General features: G+C 51.4%; 1 protein-coding gene across 6 annotated transcripts in view; it reads right to left on the bottom strand.

Annotated features, from left to right (window-relative positions):
• The window catches only part of B3GAT1 (beta-1,3-glucuronyltransferase 1), a 30,360-nt gene that overhangs the window by 4,374 nt on the left and 6,453 nt on the right, over nucleotides 1-19,533 (bottom strand). Inside the window, exons 2-5 of one of the 6 annotated variants that reach the window (XM_039253800.1) lie at nucleotides 7,392-7,453; nucleotides 4,556-4,651; nucleotides 4,244-4,390; nucleotides 391-899 (exon numbers count right to left, since the gene is read on the bottom strand). In XM_039253800.1, coding sequence (XP_039109731.1) covers nucleotides 391-899; nucleotides 4,244-4,390; nucleotides 4,556-4,559 — 660 coding nt within the window. In that variant the 5' untranslated portion in view covers nucleotides 4,560-4,651; nucleotides 7,392-7,453. Of the gene's footprint in view, nucleotides 1-390; nucleotides 900-4,243; nucleotides 4,391-4,538; nucleotides 5,756-5,949; nucleotides 6,250-6,270; nucleotides 6,398-7,391; nucleotides 7,454-19,533 lie in introns of those variants that run through there. The other 5 variants (XM_039253802.1, XM_039253799.1, XM_039253803.1 and 2 more) reach the window with 5 other exon arrangements.

Below are 19,533 nucleotides of genomic sequence, written 5' to 3'. Positions count from 1 at the left end.
TGCAGTCTAGCTTTTTCTCTTGCCGCAAAACCTCTGTCTACCCAATGTAGAGTCTGAAATGACTCATTCCCCTGGCCCAGACTCCCACCACTCCCAAGCTCCAAGGACAAACTGTTGCACATAGAATGACACCACTTGAGGCCATGCTTCTAAGGCTTTGTTCTAAGCCCTCCATCCCCTACTTTCTTCCCTGGAAGCAGGGATGGCTGCAGAAGTTTGCAGCGAGTTTTTCCATCCCTTCTTGGGTTGCCTGCAGTCTACACTGACCCCAGGAGCACTGCTAGCTCCACCCCATGGTTTCCCTCCTTGCCCATTCCAAAGGGCCCCCACACCAGTGGCCCCCCACCGGCCTCCTCCCACCCCCTCCCAGCCTTCTGCCCCACCCCACACCTCCTCAAAGAGCTCCAGGCTGTAGGTATTGTCGTCGTCAGCGAAGTACACCACACCCGGTTGGCTGGAGTTGCGCGGGAAGGTCTCACGCAGCCAGCGCAGGGCCAGGTTGCGCTGCATGGTGCCCCGCGGGATGCGCGGGTCACGGGCGTCGCCACGCAACTTGTAGTTGCGGGGCGTCTCCACGTGCAGATGCGTGTAGTTGAGGCCCGTGTCGCGTAGCAGGCGCGCGGTCAGTGGCGTCCGGCGCGGTGCGTCCTCCACCACCAGCCAGTGCAGGTTGGGCACGTGCAGCAGCGTGTTGGCCATGCGCGTCAGCTCGGCCTTCTGAACCGGGCGGCTGTAGGTGGGCGTCACCACGTGGATGGTGGGCAGCGTGTCGGACCATGGCGGGGGCCGCGTGTACACATACTCGGTGCGCACCACCTCCACGATGTCGCGGTCAGACATGCAGTACTCCCTGGGGTCGGCGCCAGGCGGTGCGTCGCGCCGGGGGTCACTACCATCATCTGTGGGGTTGGGAGACACACGGTGTGGGGACGGGCCGCGCAGGCCCGGCTCTGACCTCAGATCCTGGGCAGGATGCCACGCACCCTGCTAAGACACACCTCCCCTCTGCTCCTCCTGCAGGAATATCATCGGAAACCTGCCTGGGCTCTAGCTTTTACAGGTAACGGAGAAAGCTGCATCCCTGGAATTCTCTTGGGCATTTTCCCAGTTCTGACTCCTGAAATGACACAGAAATAACCTCTTCTTCCTTCTCACATTTGACAGCTCTGTAGCCATTTGAATGTGGCTGGCCAAATTCCAAGACTGCTTTCTCACTTCTTAAATGTGTTGGGTTTTATATGACAAAGTGTCCTGACTCTTCCCACCCTAGTGCCCTCCCCACAAGGCCAGAGCTGATTGCACTTGCCTCCTCTGTTCCCCCCCCCCCCATTCAGGTTGCACAGCATGGTGACACTGCCACCCACAGTGGTGAGAATGCCACAATGCCCCAGTGTTAGTGCCTTCCAAGCCACAGCGCACTGTGGATCTCACAGAGTGATGTTAGCTCCGCCCAATTTTCCAAAAACCCTCTTCTCAAGTGGGGCCTCTCCCTTTCTGGTCTTACGAATCTTGGTACAGAATTTCATCCTTAACTACCATATTTTCTTCCAGGGTTATGCCTATAGTTGCCAAGATAATTTTGAATCCTGAGCCCATTGTTTGTGCTTTTAGATGTTCTTAAATTTTGACCTATACAGAAAAACCAGAATGGACACTTGTTTTAGCTCTTCTGCTGCTTGATGTCAACTTCCTGATCTGCACTTTCTAGACACTCAATCAAACATCTGGGAGACTAACCATACCACTGACCCTAACTATGCTAGCATCCAGTTAGTGTTTATACATATCTCCCCAAGAACACCATGAGGGTCAGTGTGTGAAACCTTGTGGAGGCCTGGCCTCTGGTAAAACACTCACAGGCATGGGGAAGCCATTCCTTCCTGAAGGCAACCTGTTTTGGTTGGGGCAGCTCTAATTACCAAGCTTTTTCTTACATCCTGGACATTTTCCTGATTAGTGATGCTAGCAGTCCTGCCAAGAGGACAAATCAGGGTCATTGGTATTGATTTTAATGAGCCCCTCCTCCCCTCCTCTCCAAGTTACGTCTTTCTGTGTGAACAACTGTGTGGCCCTCACTGCTCTACATGATCTCAGCAGGAAGTGGCAATGGTCAGAGGATGACATTTGGATACCTAGGAATCCAAATGCTGGGCTCAGACCCTGTCCAGTTTTTGCACTATTGCCCTTGAGCAGGTTACTTAACTCCTGGTGCCTCAATTTTAGCAACTACAATATGGAGCTAATAATAACATCTATTTTATTGAGTTACTATGTGGATTAATAAGTCGATATATGTAAAGGACTCCAAATACTGCTAGGCAGTTGTTATCATTTCCTCGTGTTTAAAAGGAGGGCAGTTGCCAGCCCTACTTCTGCATGGCTTCCTGCACCTAGAGAAAGGATGAAATAAGCATTCTCGTGATCGGGTTGAAGTATGGTTCCAGGGAGGATCCTGGAAATCAGCCATTCTGTCACCTCCCCTCCTTCCCATCACTGTCACATAGAGTGTGTGCAGTTCATGTATTAGGTCTGATGCTGGACCCTGAGAGGAGGTACAGATGCACCCAGAAGAAGACCAGCTCCAGGCTATTAGGGAGTTCACATAGGCCAAGGGCACAAGACATACAGTGGGGAACACCACACCCCCTGGTGTGTGAATGCAGGGGTAGGAAGACTAGCTCAGCCTCTGTTGATCAAAGGTGATTTTCTGGAGGAGTTTCAGATCAAACTGGGAAAACAGACCAAGGTTGAGGAGAGATGGGTGATGAGGATTATGACCAAGATTGATATAAGGGTTAATTTATCCTATAGTCAGTGAAGTTTTGGAAACTGACTTACTGGAAAGGAAGATTTAGAGCCATCTCCCCCACCCTTTTTCCATTCAAATCATCCTAAACAGGCGGGTTTGGGCCCTGGGAAATTTCTCCATGCATTCTGACCTGGCCACAGTGCTGGCTTCATGGCTGCTGTAATCTGAGTCACAAAGGCCTCCCAGCACCCTTGACATTATTTCATTGCAGCTTTCAGTCATCCCTTCTTGGCATACTCTGAGGACACAGAATGCCAGCTCCCCATTCTCAGGCAGCAGCATTGGTGCTTAGCAAAACATCCTGACACCTCTGACCCCAGAAGCTCTGCCAAGAATGGAATCCACATGATAGTATGTCACTTGGTGTATGGTAACTTTAAACCTTCTGGAATGACGCAGTTGTAGGATAACAATTCCAAATGATGAGCATCAAAGAGAGATGTTGGAGGGTAAATGTCAGGAGAGGCTCTAAGTGCCCAGCATGGGGCAGTGAGAATTATGCAGTCTTCAGCCTGTAAAGCCTTCCTTATGGAAGCTTCAGGAACTGCTGGGGCTGAGCAGCCACACTGTGTAATTGTAGGGCAGCCTGGCTTCAGACTATGATTCTTGGCTACTGCCTGCATCCAAATCATTCAAGGTTATGAGCTACACATGGATTTACAGGCCCTAACCCAGAGCCATCCTCTCTTTCTCTGGGATGGGCCTGAGTCCTTGTGTATGTTATCATGTCTACCATGTAATATAATGCGCATTTCAATAGAATTGCTGCCCTACAGTATTGAGTCTGTACATGCATGCAGTGGGTGGGAAAGAAGAGCGTTGAGATGAAAGACTGAGGAATGAGGGGGCAGGCCAGAAGTGGGGTACATGGAAGGGGGGAGGGTCAAGGGAGCCCAGTGTGAGAAGGAAAGGCAACCTGGTTGGAGGGAAAGCTCTGGACTCAGAGCCAGGAGAATCTGGTTCCAGTCTGTTCATCCATGAGTGCTTTGTGGGACTTTTTCTCTTTCCAGGTCTATTTTCACTAGGTGGGACTAGATCAGGGTTGTCCAAGCAGGAAAAGAAGAGCAAACAATATGCTCCTCCTGAATAGTTTTAAAACACGGGCCAGAAACTCTGTCCATCCATCCCTCCGTATTCATAGCTGAGAGCAACCAGTCCTTACACGTCCTGAGACTAGATGCAGAGTTGTGCATGTGTGCCTTTGTGCATGTGTCTCTTTGTATGTGTGTCTCTGTGCATGCATGTGTGTGCTGGCACTCATCAGATTCCTAAAGGGACCAAGACCCCCCAAAAGGTAAGGTCATTGGCCTGGATCATCCTATGACTCTTCCCAGCTTCCTAGTAAATGTAAATATGAACTACATCTCTGTCAGCTGTGGTCATTCTTATTACAGAAGCCTGGCTGGGGCCAAGGCAAGAGGTTGGGGGGCTCACCCTTGTGTGCGGTGAGCAGAGGCGCGATGGTGCTCTGGTGCCACACGGTGACAAGCAGTGTCCAGGGCAGTACAATGAGGACAATCGCAAGGATGTCCCGTCTTTTCGGCATCTCCAAGGCTGGCTGGGCCCACAGCTCCTCGTTACCTGGGCAGCGGCAAGGTCAGGAGAAGGGTGGCCCCAGTGGCGACGGCAGCAGACAGTGGCAAGCACAGGGGAGAAAAGAACAGGAATGGGCCGCGCAGGCCAGGCACAGGGAGAGCAGAGAAGCCGAATGTTGGCTAGCAGGTCTTACCAGCGCTCACAACCCACCCATTGCGGAAGCAGGTTTGCAGAGTCCAGCCAGACTGGATACTGCGAAGGGGTGGCTGTCCAGGGGCACGATCAGGAACCCTGTGAAGTGGACACCTGCAAGAGAGAGCAGAACAGGATGGCCAGAGACCTGGCGGTGGGGGGGAGAGATGCCCAGAAGGGCAGGGCCTGGCTGCAGGGCTCACAGCATTGGGGTTTTCATAGTGGAGCCTGCACTGCCTTCTCCCTGAGGACTGCTTTGCCTTGCCTGCCTGGATGAGGCCAGCCTCTGTCACCCACAAGCATGGGGACATGGTGCTGCCCAGTTACATGATTCAGCAGGCCACAGAGGTTAAGGGCATGGCTTTCAGACACACTAGTCTTGGTTTCAACCCCAACTCTGACACCGACAAGCCATATGCCCTTTATCAAGTTATGGCAACCATTTCTGCCTCTGTTTTCTCATCTATGAAATGGGGTACTATCATTACCTATGTCACAAGTCTCAGAATTAAATGAGTTAGTCCCACAAAAGCCACAGAATAGTGCCTGCTGTATTTATATCTAGTGCGTGCTAAAGATGCGTTGGCTACTCTGGTGTCCACCTGTGTACCCAGATGGTTTCTTCATAGCCTAGATAAAGGGGTAGGCGTTGGGGTGATGGCCAACAAGAGATGTTTTGGGGACAGGCCCTGGGAGGACATGCGGCAAGTGCCTTCTCTTTGTTGATGTTGATAGGAAATTCTTGTGGATTCTGCATAGCTTGAGTATCAGCAAGGTGAAGAGATGGGCCCTGTGGGGGCTGCCATATCCTCGGGAGACAACACTCAAAATGGCAGCAAGAGGAGCCCTGGGAGAAACACCCTTTCTGTGAGTAGGGTGACCCTGCCTGACTCTCTTCTCAGTTCTGCAGAGGGTCTGCCAGCAGCGTCCTTCTCTGGGCCTCTGCTCTGTGACAAAGAGCAGGCACAGAGCCCCACAACCACCATGGAAACTGTCACATCCTATTCTCTGCCTTCCTCGTCCCTTCTCTGCTGAGCCCTGTGTAAGATGCAGGTGGGATCTGCAAAGGGGGAGGGGAGATGTCAGCCATGGGCAGCCCCTGGCTTGTCCTTGCATGTCGCCCCCTCTAGTGTCCAGCACTGTGCAGTGATATGCTTCAGAGGGGCCAACTGCTCAATCCAGCCCCAGGCAGCACATGCTTTCCATCTCTGGCAGCATCAGGAGCCATGGCCAAGGAGAATTTTGCCTCCCAACCCTCCCCAACCCCAGATTTGGAAACAGTGTGTCTTCTTCTCCTTGTCTGGTCCTCTCTCCAAATAGTTTTGTAACCTTGTGGAAGAACCAGGTATGTCATCTAGTAAAGAGCACTATGGTTTCTCGGGTCAATCAGCATGTTCCAACCAGCCACGTACCACCAGGAGCCTGCTCTGCCTCCGCTGTCTCCATGGGCAGGAGATAAGCAGGCTACACCAACTTCCTCAGGGAAATGGAAGATCCACTGAGGTTAAATGTTACTGGCAGGGACAAACAATGTGGACACAGAGCTGGGAGAATAATTCTGGGGTATGTGCTGTGTCTCCTACAAACTCCTCTTTCATGGCCCCTCTAGGTGGCAGAGCCTTGTGTCCATCCCAGGAGGCCTGTCTGGATCCCATGTGCTAAGTATGATGAAGTGGAGTAACCTCATGCCATCCCCAACCCCAGCCCGATCCCCCCACTCCAAGGTCACTGACAAGGCTGCAAAGGGCTGAGTCGGGGCCTTGGTTTGGCTGGGCAATCTTAGGCCACATTCGATGGAAGACAGGGGAGCTTCTAATAGGCCTGGCTGGAAGATTTCCTTTGGGTTCTTAGTGACTCCAAATGTTCTTCATCTTGGGGAGAGTTCTAATTCCAGGATGGAGAAAGGAGAAAGCAATGGAGAGGCAAGCTCCATGCCAATTTGTTGCATGTACATCCAGCCTGCTCATAGTGCAGGTGCCTGCTTTTACACCTTTTTTCACTGGGCAGCCTCTTTATCCCAAGTCTCTTTCCTCTGGCACCTGCTTCACCTCCTGCTTGTCTGTTTGGGCCGTCATTAGTAATAACAAGCTGTTATGTAGCACTTGGTGGTGTCCAGAAATGACACTCAATATTTTACGTTCAATCCTCATGGACCACTTGCCATAGGTGCTGTTGTAACCTTATTTCACAAGGAAATCATTGAGGCCCAGTGAGGATCAGTGACTTGTCTGAAGTTGCAATCAATAAGGTCATAGTGGACCCCAACATAAGTCCAGGCCCTTTGCTTCTATGCTGTTGGCAGGAGTGTGGGAAAAGAGGTTCCAGGCCCCAGATCCTTGAACCCAGCTCAGGTGCAAGGTCAGCACAGGTCCACACACAGGCCCTGGCTGAGAACTGCTTCAGAGCCACCCTCCTTCATGACAGTTGTCTCCACTGTGGGGTCCCAGAAGCTCCCTAGCGGTGGGAGCAGGAAGCAGGTTCAGGGTGAGGAAGGATGCAGGCAAGTGTACAAGAGGGCTCTGGAGAGACAGTTCTGATCCCATCCAGTCTTTTTGGTCAAAACATCTATGAAAGGAAAGGGAGGAGTGGATGAGGGAGAAAAGCTCTAAAAATAAACTTAGCAATAAACCCAGTTGTGCATTAATTACTCTGGAAGCCATTACGGCTTGAAAACCCCATAACTTTAATGGAGGCTATTATAAGCATAGTAGCAAAATCGTGGAGCTAATTACCAGGCAGTTATTAAGCAGCACAGAGAGAGCCCCCACCCTTGGAGAAAGCCAGCTAGCCAGCAGGGGGCAGGTTTGTGGGAGATGGGGCTTGGGGCAGGGGAGGTGGCTGGGGCTGCACTTACCCCTACTCCAGATCTGTGAGATGGGACTGCAAGGGTGGCCTCCTCACCACAGCCTGCTGCTTCTGCATGGTGGAAGGGCAGTAGCTAGCCTGTAGTCACAGGCTCCGACCCCAGAATTGCTCTGGGCCCTTAGAAGAATCAGCACAAAGATGGAGGAGGGGCTTGGCCACATTTAGAGGCCAGCAGAGAGGATGTGGCAAGGGCGGGAGAATGGGATGTTGAGGGAGGGTTGGGTGGAGGCTTCGAGGGGTGACTGACAGGAAACTGCAGAGACCTGCTGGGGCTATGAATCCCCGTCTGATACTTGTCACTAGTGTCTGTGACCAGCCACAATTGTCATTTGTCCTGCAGTAAGTGCAGATATGAGGAGGCCCTTCCACCCTCCTGGTGCCCTCAGAAGCCTTCACTGGACACAAAGGCTGTGCTGTGGGTGGAGGATATAGGACTGAGTGGGGGATGGTCATTTGGTGACAAGAGCAGAACGCCTGGAGGCAGGGGTAGGGAGATGGGGCAGCAGTGGCCTGGGCAGTGTTCTGGGTAGTGGACAGTGTCCCCCTTTATTGGACAATGGGGGTCCCATTGCTTGCTCTCCTTGGCCTCCACCTTCGTTTTAAAATACAGAGGCTAGATTGGGAGAGTTCTAATAAAATTTTTAGTTTTGTCATTTTGGCACTGTGAGGTTAAAACAGGCCTCTGTGAGGATAAAGAAATGTTCTATGTGAGAACAGTGGGGGTCAGGTGGGCATTCAAGGCTGGAAGTCAACCTAACAACTTTCCACGGAACTTAGTCATGATTTAAGGACTAATTAGCTATGATGATTGGCCATGTCTGGGAAGACATAGGAATTTGTCTATGGGTTTTAGGGTGTCATAGGCTGTGTGTGAGAACTAGGGGGATATAGGAACCCAGGTGGAAGTGCCTAAGACTGGGGCACAGCCAGTCAGGCTGGACAGGAGATGCTGAGCCTGGGGTGGCATAGCTAGATTCACGATGGTTCCAAGGCTGGATGATTCCAAATGCATGGAAAGGTTTCCTTCTGAGCCTACAGGTGTTCAAATGAAAACCTCATCAATGCCCCTAGTCGCTGAAGAGGAGGCTTATTTAATTAGATTCAACAAATATTAACTCAGCATCTGTAGTAGGCAGGCACTGTGTTAGGTTCTATGGGAAATGCAAAAGCATGAAGGAGGGAAGTGAGGGTTTCCTTCCAGCATCTCATAGCCCAGAGGGAAGGAGGGACTTTACACAGGTGTCTGTGAAGCTCCCACAACATCATTCAGGGTGATTTGTGATGAGTTCTAATGCTGCAGAGAGCGTGTGCGTGTGCGTGTGATGGAGACCAGTCACAAAGAAGCTCAGAAACCATCCAAGCCACTTGTCTCTGGAGGATGATAAAGCTACGTTACCCAATAAGATTGACAATAGTAGTCAGCTGGTCAAAAGAATCCATTAAAGCAGAGTCCTTCAAAATGCACACATAGGATACACATTTCAACTTAAGACAAGTAACTTTTAAACAGCCAGGAGCTCAATAAGTTATGTTTTCCCACTACTGCACAATAATGTGCTCATTTTCCACAAATCCAAACCACTCAGCACTGGCTAGCTTGCAGTACTTCTACTTTTTTACACAGAGTCGAGGCTGTCTCTTGGGCCAAGGGACAGCTGAGGTGAGTCCCATGTTGCTTTTCTGACGTCATCCACACCATAGTGTACTGCCTGTGACCTACGGTGTGGGTTTCTTTGAATTGGTCTGAGACCTTAAGGACACTTGGTGAACAATTCAAGTGTAGTATCCCTTGAGTTTTTATGACTTTTCCCACCAATCTTCACCTAATTTCGAGAATTTCAACTTAAGTTTTCATAGAAACAGCACATTTATTTCTTTCCAGTTCATGTTTCATGGTTCGTATAATATCCCATGATGGTGACAGCAAGCATGCCCATTGTAAACTGTTTGGGAACAAATACTATAGACTCTCAGCAAGTATGAAGCTCAGCTAGTGTAAGCACAGGCTGCGGGGGACGCCAGAGGGGAGGTCCAGCATTATGCTTGCACATGCATCTGTTATTGTGCTTTAGAGATGGAATGGAGAGCATCGGTAGTATGCTGAGCCAATTGAGGAAAAGCTTGGTTAAGAGAGCTTCTGCTGTATGTGTGAAGCTGTCCTCTGTTAGCCTGAGTCCCACTGGGGCTGACGAGGCAGATGCTGAAGCCTCCTCATGCAGAAGCATAACCAGATCCACTGGTTGGGGCCCAGAAGGAGGTTGGGGTAGTCAGAGGGGGATGGGGAAGCTAGGATGGCTGGGGAAGGCACCAGACCTTTGAGCATACGAGCAGGGATGTGGCAACAGGAGGCAGAAAGAGGGGAAGTTTTAAAAGAAGATAGTGGGAAGGATGCTGGTCAAGGCTCCAGCTTTACCTTCTAGCCCCAGACAGTGCCTCTCTCAGAGAGGCACCGACTTTGTCCCAGAGACCCGCAGGAGCCCCTAATGGGATCAAGGGATTAGTATTGATTCTGCTGCCACTGCTCAGGAAAAGCCCAATGCCAGAGCTAATCAGCGCCTGGACCAGTCAATCCATACTTCATTAACCCAGCCCCAGTCTTCTGCCACCCCTGACCACCGCCATGCTCCATCCCCCAACCTGGCCCTGGCTTCCAGCCACCAGCTCCAGTTGGGGAACAGGACACAGGCAATGTGTCCTCTCTCCACCCACCATCCCCCAGAACACTCATGGTGGGGTGTCCAAGTAGTGGCTCTGCCCAGGTCTCCTGCTCCTCTTCCTCCTCCCTTGCCCCCATGACTCGGAGGGAGGGGGGCGTTCCACCAGTCATTCCACTCAGAAGAAGTGAAGGTACTGTGGGACACCTGGTTGGAAATGCAAGCCTTCCCAGTAACTGCCCTATGCTGGGCCAACCAGATTTATTTTCCTTTGATCTTCACAAAAGCTCTATGAGGCAGGCAGGAAAACTGTATCCCCACTTTACATGTGAGGGAATTGAGACTTAGATGGGCTGTGTGATTGGCCGAAGGTCCCAGCTAGAGTCAGCCTCTGGCAGAGCTCACACTCAGGCCTTTGGACTCCGAATCAGCGTGCCCCCATGCCCATGCTGCCTTCCTTCCCGCAGGCCTGGTTCTCACCTTCTGGCTTACTTATCTGGCACTTCTGTCCCAGGGACAGAGCTTCCTGAGCCCAGTCCTGGCCTGTCCCCTTGGTGGTCAGGCCCAGTGCTCGAGGAAGGACCTCTCTCACCCTGCTTTCATGGTGTGGCACTGAGGAGAGGAAGACGCAGGCTCTGGGGAGGTCTGCGTCCTGCCTCGGGGCCTGGTCACTGCTGGCTCTCACTCCTAGACACTTCTGATAGGAAGAGTGGCATACATTCCAGATCTTGCACCATTTTGCTCCTTTCTAGCTAGGAAAACTGAGCCAAGGGCTTGGGCAGGAGGAAGTATTAGTTCAGTTCAGGCTTGGCATAAAGCATACTTTTATGCTTTGGTTTTCTTCCAGCCCAACAGTGTCAGAAAATGCAACTCATGGTTTGTTTGTTTTAGGTAGCTCCTTTGTTTCTCTTTTTGGTTTTTCCAAAACAGCCTTTGGACTCAATTTGGATTATGAATCAGTAAAAAATGAAAATTGGGGTTTGGTTTTGCATGGTATTCTGCAAGGCAAAGTCCATTCTGGTTCACTGCAGGAATTTAAACAGAACAAGAGATCGGCCCCAGCTGGTTTCATTGAAGTTCCCTGAATCATGTAGCTTGCAGGCTTCAGGCGGAGAGGCATCCACTTATCCCAGAGCCTCTAGGCAGGAGGCCCTTAGAGGAAAAAAAAAAATCGAATGGTTCATTTTGTGGGGGACATCAGTTGCTACTCTCAGTGGGGCCTGCCTAGGCTGGGGCCCAAGCACACAGATGACCCCAGCTTGGTCCTTCAAGAGTGGGGACAACAGAGGGGGTGCAGTGGCCAGGGAGACAGCTATTTGGAGGACACGGGTCTGATGGAGGGTGGTGGAGAGTTGGGCAGTGGCTGGCCAGGCCCATGGGCATCCCGCCAAAAAGAGCTAGCCTGCAGTACGTTGTGAGGGCTGATGTGGAGGGCTGAGTGGGCAAGGCATTCAGCAGACTTGTGCTGATCACTGGCAGGACAATGGAGAGTCGCAGTCAGGAAAACTGCAGCACATGGCCACAGAACCCTTACCTGCATGCTGGGGAAAGCAGTGAGAGTCACACCTAGCGTTGGAGTTTGTGGGACTGGGGAGCAGTCCAAAGAGCCCTGCAGCCCAGCTTCCACCATAGTATTCTGCATTTGGATGGGACTATTGGGCCCATAGAGGGCTCTGGGTCTTCAAAGTGCCACCGCCCTCACTTCCTTTGCCCTCCCTTCCTTGCCATCTTTCCAACCTTGCCCCAGGCCTGTTCTGGCAACCATACCAGCTTTTTGAAGGCAAGGTCTACTGCTGCCTAACAAGTCATCGCACACTTAGCCGCTTAAAATGACACATGTCTACTCTCTTCAGTTTCTGCAGCTTAGGAGCACAGGCATGGCTCAGGGGCTCATAGGGTTGCCATGTACTGGCTGAGCTGTGCTCTCCTTGGGGGGCTTTCCTTGGAGGGCTTACTGGGAAGGAACCTGCTTCCAGGCTCAGGCTATTGGCAGAGTCCTTTGCCTTTCGGGCATAGGACTGAGGGCCACTCTTCCCGCTGGCTGTTGTCTGGGGCTGCCCTCAGTGCCTAGAGGCTGCTCAAAGTTCTTGCCACATAGATTTCTCCAAAAAAGCTACTTACTCCACCAGGCCAGTAAGGGGGAATCTAGATCAAGTCTGCCAACGAGACAGAGTCCTACATAACAAAATCATGGGAGTGACAGCCCATCACTTCTGCCATGTCCTACTGGTTAGAGGCCTGCCATAGGTGCCATCCAGACCAAAGGGAAGGAAGTTACACAAAGGATAAACAGCAGCAGTCAGGAGACGTGGTGGGGAAGGACCCCAAAACAGGAAGGCTTGGTCTCCACCCTGGACCATCAGCTTCTGTTTGGCCCCCATAGCTCCTGAGAGTAACAGCAGGTTCTAACCATAGTCAGAGCCTTCTGTTGCCTCCTTCCCATCTTTCTTTGCTCTCCTCTGCCCAGAAGAGTGGCACACGGACAGATAGTCAAGTAGTGGAGCGCCTGTGCCTTGGAGCCCAACAGCCCTGGGCGCAATACTAGAGGCTTTCGTCCTTTGCTATGTGGCTTGGGCAAGGTAACCTCTCTGGGCCTTGGTTTTCCATCTGTAAAAGGGGAATAAATATAGTGCTTCCCTCACTAGGGTTGTTAGCATACTTAGGCAAAATAAGTTTAAACTGTCTGACACATGATTGGTGTCAATAAAAGCGGCTATTTGCAACTGCCAAACTTGCAGCCCAGGAGGGGGCCTGAGATGGGTCTACTTGGCCTTGCTTCTCTCTTCTCGGCCTTGCTTCTCTGCTGAACTTCTGGCTGCTGGAAGGCAGGGTGGGAGCCACAGATCCTGAAAGCCCCATATCACCCCTGAAGGAGTAGGCAGTGAGGAAGGGTGGCCGGGATAGTCAGAAGGGACACCTCCCTTCCTCAAGGACTAACACTGGCCTTACGCAGTGTGAGGACACTGACAACTACCTTTGATTTCTCTTAGCCTCAGTCTCCCCATCTCCCGTGTGGAGCTGTTATGCCTCTTTTATTGTCCAACATACTCCACTGTGACTTTAAATACAACATGACTACGATTCAAGTATCAGCTTTCTTCCTAGAGCAGCTCCCCATATCCCTTTCCTTCTTTTTGTCATCCATCTTCAGCCAATATGAAAATCCCAGGAATGCCCTGGATACCTCCCCCTCTTCACATAAGCTGGGCTTCAGCTCCTTTGGCCTGGCCTGCCCCTAGACCTTGGGATGTATTCCTCCAATACAAGTCCAGGTCATATTTTTGCTCCCACAGTCACCCATTGTGATCTTTCTTCAGATTCCAGCCCACTGCCTGACCTCCACCCCCTTACTGCCTTGCTCACACTCAAAACCTTTTGTATCTCCTGCTGACTGCAACTTACTTAGCTTGGCATTCAAGGCTCTTTGTCATGTGGCCCTTCCCACTGCTCTAGCTGCACCCTCTTCTGTTTCCTATCCACCTTCTGTTTCCTATCCACAGCAGTCTCTGACCTCTGTCATTCAGAGCCTTCTCCTCTCCCTGCACTGCTTGGGGAAGTTCTGGTAGCTAGAAGACCCGCTTGGTTCATTCAGATGGTAACTGCCCATTCCCACCTGGGGCCAGTGTCTGAGCCAGCCCCAAGAGAAGAGGTCTCAATTTAGGGTCAAGATGCCCAAAGGGCAAGCAAGGCCTGGCTCTCACAAGCTAGCCTGCCCCTTATTCCCTTCCACCTGCAACTTTGTTTCTTCACTTTGGCCTCTATCCCATATTGTTCCTCCTTGCCAGACCTCTACCATCACCCAGCATGGTGCATGTGTACCTGAGCCTGCTGAGGGCCACAGCTCCTTACCCTGTGACAGTCTGAGTATCAGTTTGGTGTTTGTGACCTCTCACCTCTTACCACCCTCTGTAAGATGACTGGGGAAGATGTCAGCCTGATAAATGTGACTGAGGCACCCTGCTCCCCACCCTCCTGTATTTGTAATTTCACTCAGGAGAATGGCTGGACTGAGTCTTCTATTCTGACAATTCATCAAGGCTGTGCCAGATAACTACAGAGCACCCCTTCAGAGTGATTTAACGGGGCAGCAGCTTACTTCACACACACGTGAATGCAGATCTGTGCTCATGGCCAGCACATCATCTGAATGTGCATGTGTTCATGGGCACATGAATGCACACCCTTGGCTGGGTTTGGTTATTGCTTCTGAATCCTGCTGGAGAATCCCATGATTGGGTCTCTGTTCAAATGAAGGATTACCTCATGTGCCCTTGGCATCCAATGGCCTCAGATCCTAGAACACAGATGTGGACAGGCCAATTTACCTTCTCTGTGGTGCTGTGGGTAGGGGGCAGCCTCCCCTAAAAACTAATGATAACACGACTCATACTCAATAGTGAGTTGTAACATCTCAAATGATTTCACACTGGTCATCTCATTTAATCAATAAACCCTTGTAATTCCAAAGTTTTACTGATGGTTTACAGATGAAGAAACTGAGGCACAGGGCGTTGAGTGTCTAGGCATCCTGGGGCCAGTCAGACAGCGACTCAGCCTCACGTCTGTCTGAGACTTGCTCCCTGGGTGGCAGTGACCCTCGCAGGGGCCCTGGCAGTGCAGTCGTCACACCTCTCCTGGTCCAAGCTCACTGCTGGCTGCCTCCCAGGGGAGGCTTGGTGGAAGCCCCTCCTGGTCCAGGCTCTTGGCTTGGTGGGAATTAGGGCTCCTCCTCCTGGTCTGTATGCCCATACTGACATCTGTGCTTAAGTCACCTCCCTTGGCCCTGTCCATCAGAATGGGAGTGACCATGTATCCAAAACAGGGCCCTCCAGACTGTGCTGATAAAACAAGAGGAGTCAATGCATCAGCAACAGACATGGTCAGGGACTGTTCTGGGCACCGCGGGCAGTGGTCCCCTTAACCAGAGCCCACTGCCACTCAGTATACGGTGCCCAGCTATGCGAATGGGTGCCAGGTGTGCACCCAGTACTTCTCCCTCCTGCCAACTCCCAGAATCGGATCTTTGCTCCTGCATGAAGGCTGCATAAAGCACAAATCAACATACTTGGTTTGTGCTGTAAGCAAATCCAGAACAGCTCCTCTGTCCTCCACATCATGAACTCTGGGAGCACTGGAGTTCTCACTCACTGTTGCTAAGACAGCTCCCTATATCCTCTGCCTTGGAGACAGGGGTGCAGAATCGGCAATGCGTATCACGCTGGCACAGGTTGAGTCTGCACTAGGATACCGTCCTGATTTGGATCGCATGTATGGTTACGGAAACATGCTCGTGAGCCTTTCCTGCCCAGCTTGCTGCAATACTTAGTGTTCTGTGAGGGGTGTGGAGAAGCTCAGGACACGTGGTGGGGCCCGGTGGGGCCTGAGTGGGGGTGAAGGGAATAGGAGTGGAGGGCTCAGCAGATTCCAATACAAGACGAACAGTAGGGGCTAGTGGGACAAGACAAGCAAATCATCAGTTGCTAGTGGAACAGCGGAGCCAAGAGCCATGCAGGTACGACACTCCATTTTTTCCAGCCGAGCAGCAGCAGTGGGGGTGGCTTGCTCCCTGCAGAGGCTGAGGTTAGAGAACAGTCCAGAACCCAGAAAGACCATGGTACCCTAGCATCCTGGGCTATGGGAGGTGGGAGGGCACAGCCCTCATCTCATTGGCCCTCAATTACAGAGGAGGCCCAGGGAGGAGATATTAGCCTAATGCTGGCCTCAGTGAGTGCCAAGCACTGGTTGCAATGAGGGTCCATATTATGGAGCAGGGTGCAGGTAATGGTGACTTATCTGACACCGATTAGACCCCTGAAGACCAGCAGGCAGGGCATGTGACCAGGGCCTGGGGACTGGAACCCAGCAGCCCAGGTAACCTGGGGGTTGATGGTGAGGGCAGACTGGGATAGCCATGTGGAGATTGTGGGTGATGCTGGCATTAAGACACCTTCCAGGGAGGGTGTAAGCAGCCAATGCTAGTCTATCCCCATAGTACCATCTTTCCCACCCTCATGTTGTCCAGGCTGCTCTCTGCCTCAGTTTCCCTTGGAGCTGATGTCTCTGCAGTTCTGGGTGAGCGTGTTGACTAGGTGAGGCCATACTGAGCTCTATTCCCTCAGCCTGGGCTTTCTTCTTCAAAGCCTTCCGCACCCATGCTCTTCCCCAGGCCTAAGCACTCAGTGTCCATGCAGTGAAGGTCCAGCCCTGTAACCTTCTATGCGTTGGTTTTCATGTTTTTCTCCAGCTCCTAGGCCATGGGTTCCCCTGGGGGCACCAGGTCTTACTTAAGTACCTCTGGATCCCACCACGGGGTCCAAGCCCTGGCACAAAGCAGAAGCTGCACCAATACCCCTGTGACTCAGTTTGCTTATCTGTAATTCTTACTGGGCTAGTTTTGGGATCAAACGAGGGAATCCATGGAAAACATCTAGCACAGGGCTTGCATACAATTAGCACTAAAAATGCTAGATAATGTAAAGTAAAATAGTAATTATAACCATCACCACCACCACCTTGTTTTAAGATTCAGCTGAATCCAAGAGACTGAAAAAGAAGGGGAAGAGAGAGGTCAGCACTGACCAGCCTCTGGGGCAACTTTTCTAGCAGATTCCTCCCTCCAAGGATGAGGCTGTGCTGAGACTGGACTCCACAATAAACAGGCTCATTGCAATGCAGCAGTGTGATCAACAGAGGTGCATGTGTGCAGTAGCCTGGAGAAGGCAGACTTGCCACACATGGGTAGGCCATGCCCCAGAAACCTGGCGCTCTGGCCTGGGGTCCTCTAGCTCTGCACTGACATCCAAACACTTCATAGTTTACAGATCTCTTTCACATACAGTTGCCCATGGCTGCCTCTCTACACAGCTCCCTTGGGAAGGCACTGCTTTCCTTGCTTGCCTTTTACTGATTTGGAAGCTGAGCCCAGAACTGAAAGGCTATGCTCTGGGTAGATGGCTGGGGCCTGCCCTGATGTAGGGACACCTCCTGGTGCTGCCCCTCAACATCAGTGCCATGTTTCTGCCCAATCACCTAAGACACAAACTCAGGGAAAGACTGGGGATGTTGGAAGGTCAGGTGTCCCCTCTGCTCTTCTCCTGCCTCTGGAACTCTCAGAGCATGGAGACTCTTGCAGCCTTGGGGCTGACAGTTGGCCATCAGCAGGTGTTGAGGGCTATGGACCCCTGGTCCCCCTCATTCCCTGGAAGCAGTCCAGGTGCCTGGAATGCTTCATCTTCCACCTTGGAGGCTGCCCAACTTCCTCAGTTACTTCTGCCTTATCCCTTAGATCCTAACTCAGAGCTAACCCTATTGCCTGGATGAGGAATAGTTAAAGGAAAGTGATGAAGGTAGGTGGGTATGGGGAGCCCAGCTTCAGAAGGCCTGGGAGTCCAGAGTGGGCCATGTGCGCTCCCCCCCGTAAGCAGGCAGGTGTGAATGTGATGAATGGAAGATCCCTAAATCTCAGTTCCCCAGACGGTAGATTATGCTGACACTATCTATATGTTTTACAGGCTATGTATTATACAGCTAGCAGCAGGGTGGCTGTGGATCATAAAGATGGAGCCTTAACAGTGCAAAGGCATGTGCTAAGGTAGGCTTACCACATGCATAGGAGCTCTCTGGGGTCACCAAGGGCTCCGGCTCCCAGGGAAGAGCTCTAGGAGTACAGGGCAGATATCTCTCTCAGGGTCCTGAGAAGGTGGCATGCAGGGAGGGGTTTGAGACAGGATGTTGGCATCCCTTCACCAGCAGGTACCTCTGCCTAGAATGTTTTTTCTCCTCACTGTTCCTCAATGTGCTGAGCTCCTGCTTGACCTTCAAGGACTGGGCCAGGTGCACTTCCCCTGGGGAATGCCACACAGCAGTGGGCACTGAGGATGCTCAGTCATCACTGGGCAGTGAAGGGAGCAACCAGAGATCCACAAAGACACCATTCTCTTCAAATAAAATGGGGTTCCTTCTTCTCTGTGCTTCTATGCTGCCTGACATGTAGGTTAACTCAGAGCATAGAGGTCTCTGCTGGACGCTTATACTGAGACACCCCTGAATGAGAAAGGTCAAGTTGGGAGAATCACCATCACCGAGCACTTTTTGCTCCATGGCCTGGCATCAAAGAACCTGCCAAATGGATGACTGGATAAATAAAATGCAGTAGACATATACAATGGAATATTATTCAGCCTGAGAAAGGAAGGTAATCCTGACCCACGCTTCAATATAGATGAATCTTGAGGACATTATGCTAAGTGAAAGATGCCAGGCACAGAAGGACAAATACTATATGATAGCACGGAGTAGTCGAACTCAGAAAAAGAAGGTAGAACAGTGGTTACCTGGAGCTGAGGGAAGGAGAAGTGGAGAGCTATTGTTTAATGAATATAGTTTCCAATTTGCAAGATGGAAAAATTCTGAAGATTGACGGTTGCATGACAATATGAATGTACTTAATAACACTGAACACTGAGAAATGGTTAAGATGGCAGATTTTATGGTGTGTGTGTGTGTGTGTGTGTGTGTGTGTGTGTGTGTTTACTTCATCCAGAAGGTCTGGTTAGATCTGTCAACAATGACACATCCCTTAGGGCCTGCACACTAGGCAGGGTGAGGGAATGCGGGGCAGAGGCTTTCGTGGCAGCAGGACTGGAATGGGCACCTGTGTGTGTAGTCCCAAGAGGGGGTGCTGGGTACACCTTTCTGCTGGCTGTCACTGGGGAGAGCTGCTGTGTGGAAACACACACAGGGCACCCCCCAAGAAGTTCCAGATGTGCTGCTAGGAGTGAGCAAGATGTGGTGGAAGAATGTGTGCATATATACCTGGACACACATGAATGCACACACATGCTCACACATGCATCCTCATATGTGCACACACACGGCAGCCTGCTCTGTCACCCAGTCATGGGGCTTGGAAAGGGACAGAGACAGAGCAGTGGGGACATTTGTTTCCAGAGAGAGAGATTTATGAGTGGGAGAAGTAGTTAGTATCGACAAGTGATGAGTTAGGCTGGTAATACTTCAGCTTAAGTTCAGAAACTCTGGTGGAAAAAGAAAATAACATGCCCAGAGGCTGTACATCAACCTAAGCAGTCTGGTGGCATGGACAACTCAGGAATGAGGCTCCTGGAGCCTGGTATGAGTGCCAGCCAGTCACGCCTTTGGGACAAGGGGTTGTCTTTTCTGATCTGTGCTCCATGCACTAAGAGGGCAGAGAAGAGAGCACAGGGTACTGAGTAGGGGAAAGAAATATACACCCAGGATGGCCAAAGGGAGAGGCACCTCCTTGAAGTCCATCATGTGGCCTATTTGCCCTGGATGCATTATTCCATTAACTGTGTCTCCCAGGGGACAGGGTGCTAACATCTCTAGGAGTCTGCACTTACCTACCTCCAAGGGCATCAGGATGCTGGTGATGGGGGAGGTGGGCTGAGGAGGATGCCTAGATCTCCTTAATCTTCAGAAGACATTCCCGAGGAAACC

Source organism: Hyaena hyaena, unplaced genomic scaffold (assembly GCF_003009895.1).
Source record: "Hyaena hyaena isolate Hyena2069 unplaced genomic scaffold, ASM300989v1 scaffold_465, whole genome shotgun sequence".
In the NCBI taxonomy this organism is placed as follows: Eukaryota; Metazoa; Chordata; class Mammalia; order Carnivora; family Hyaenidae; genus Hyaena; species Hyaena hyaena.
Note: the sequence above shows the minus strand (reverse complement) of the source record. Positions and strands in the feature narration are given on the sequence as shown.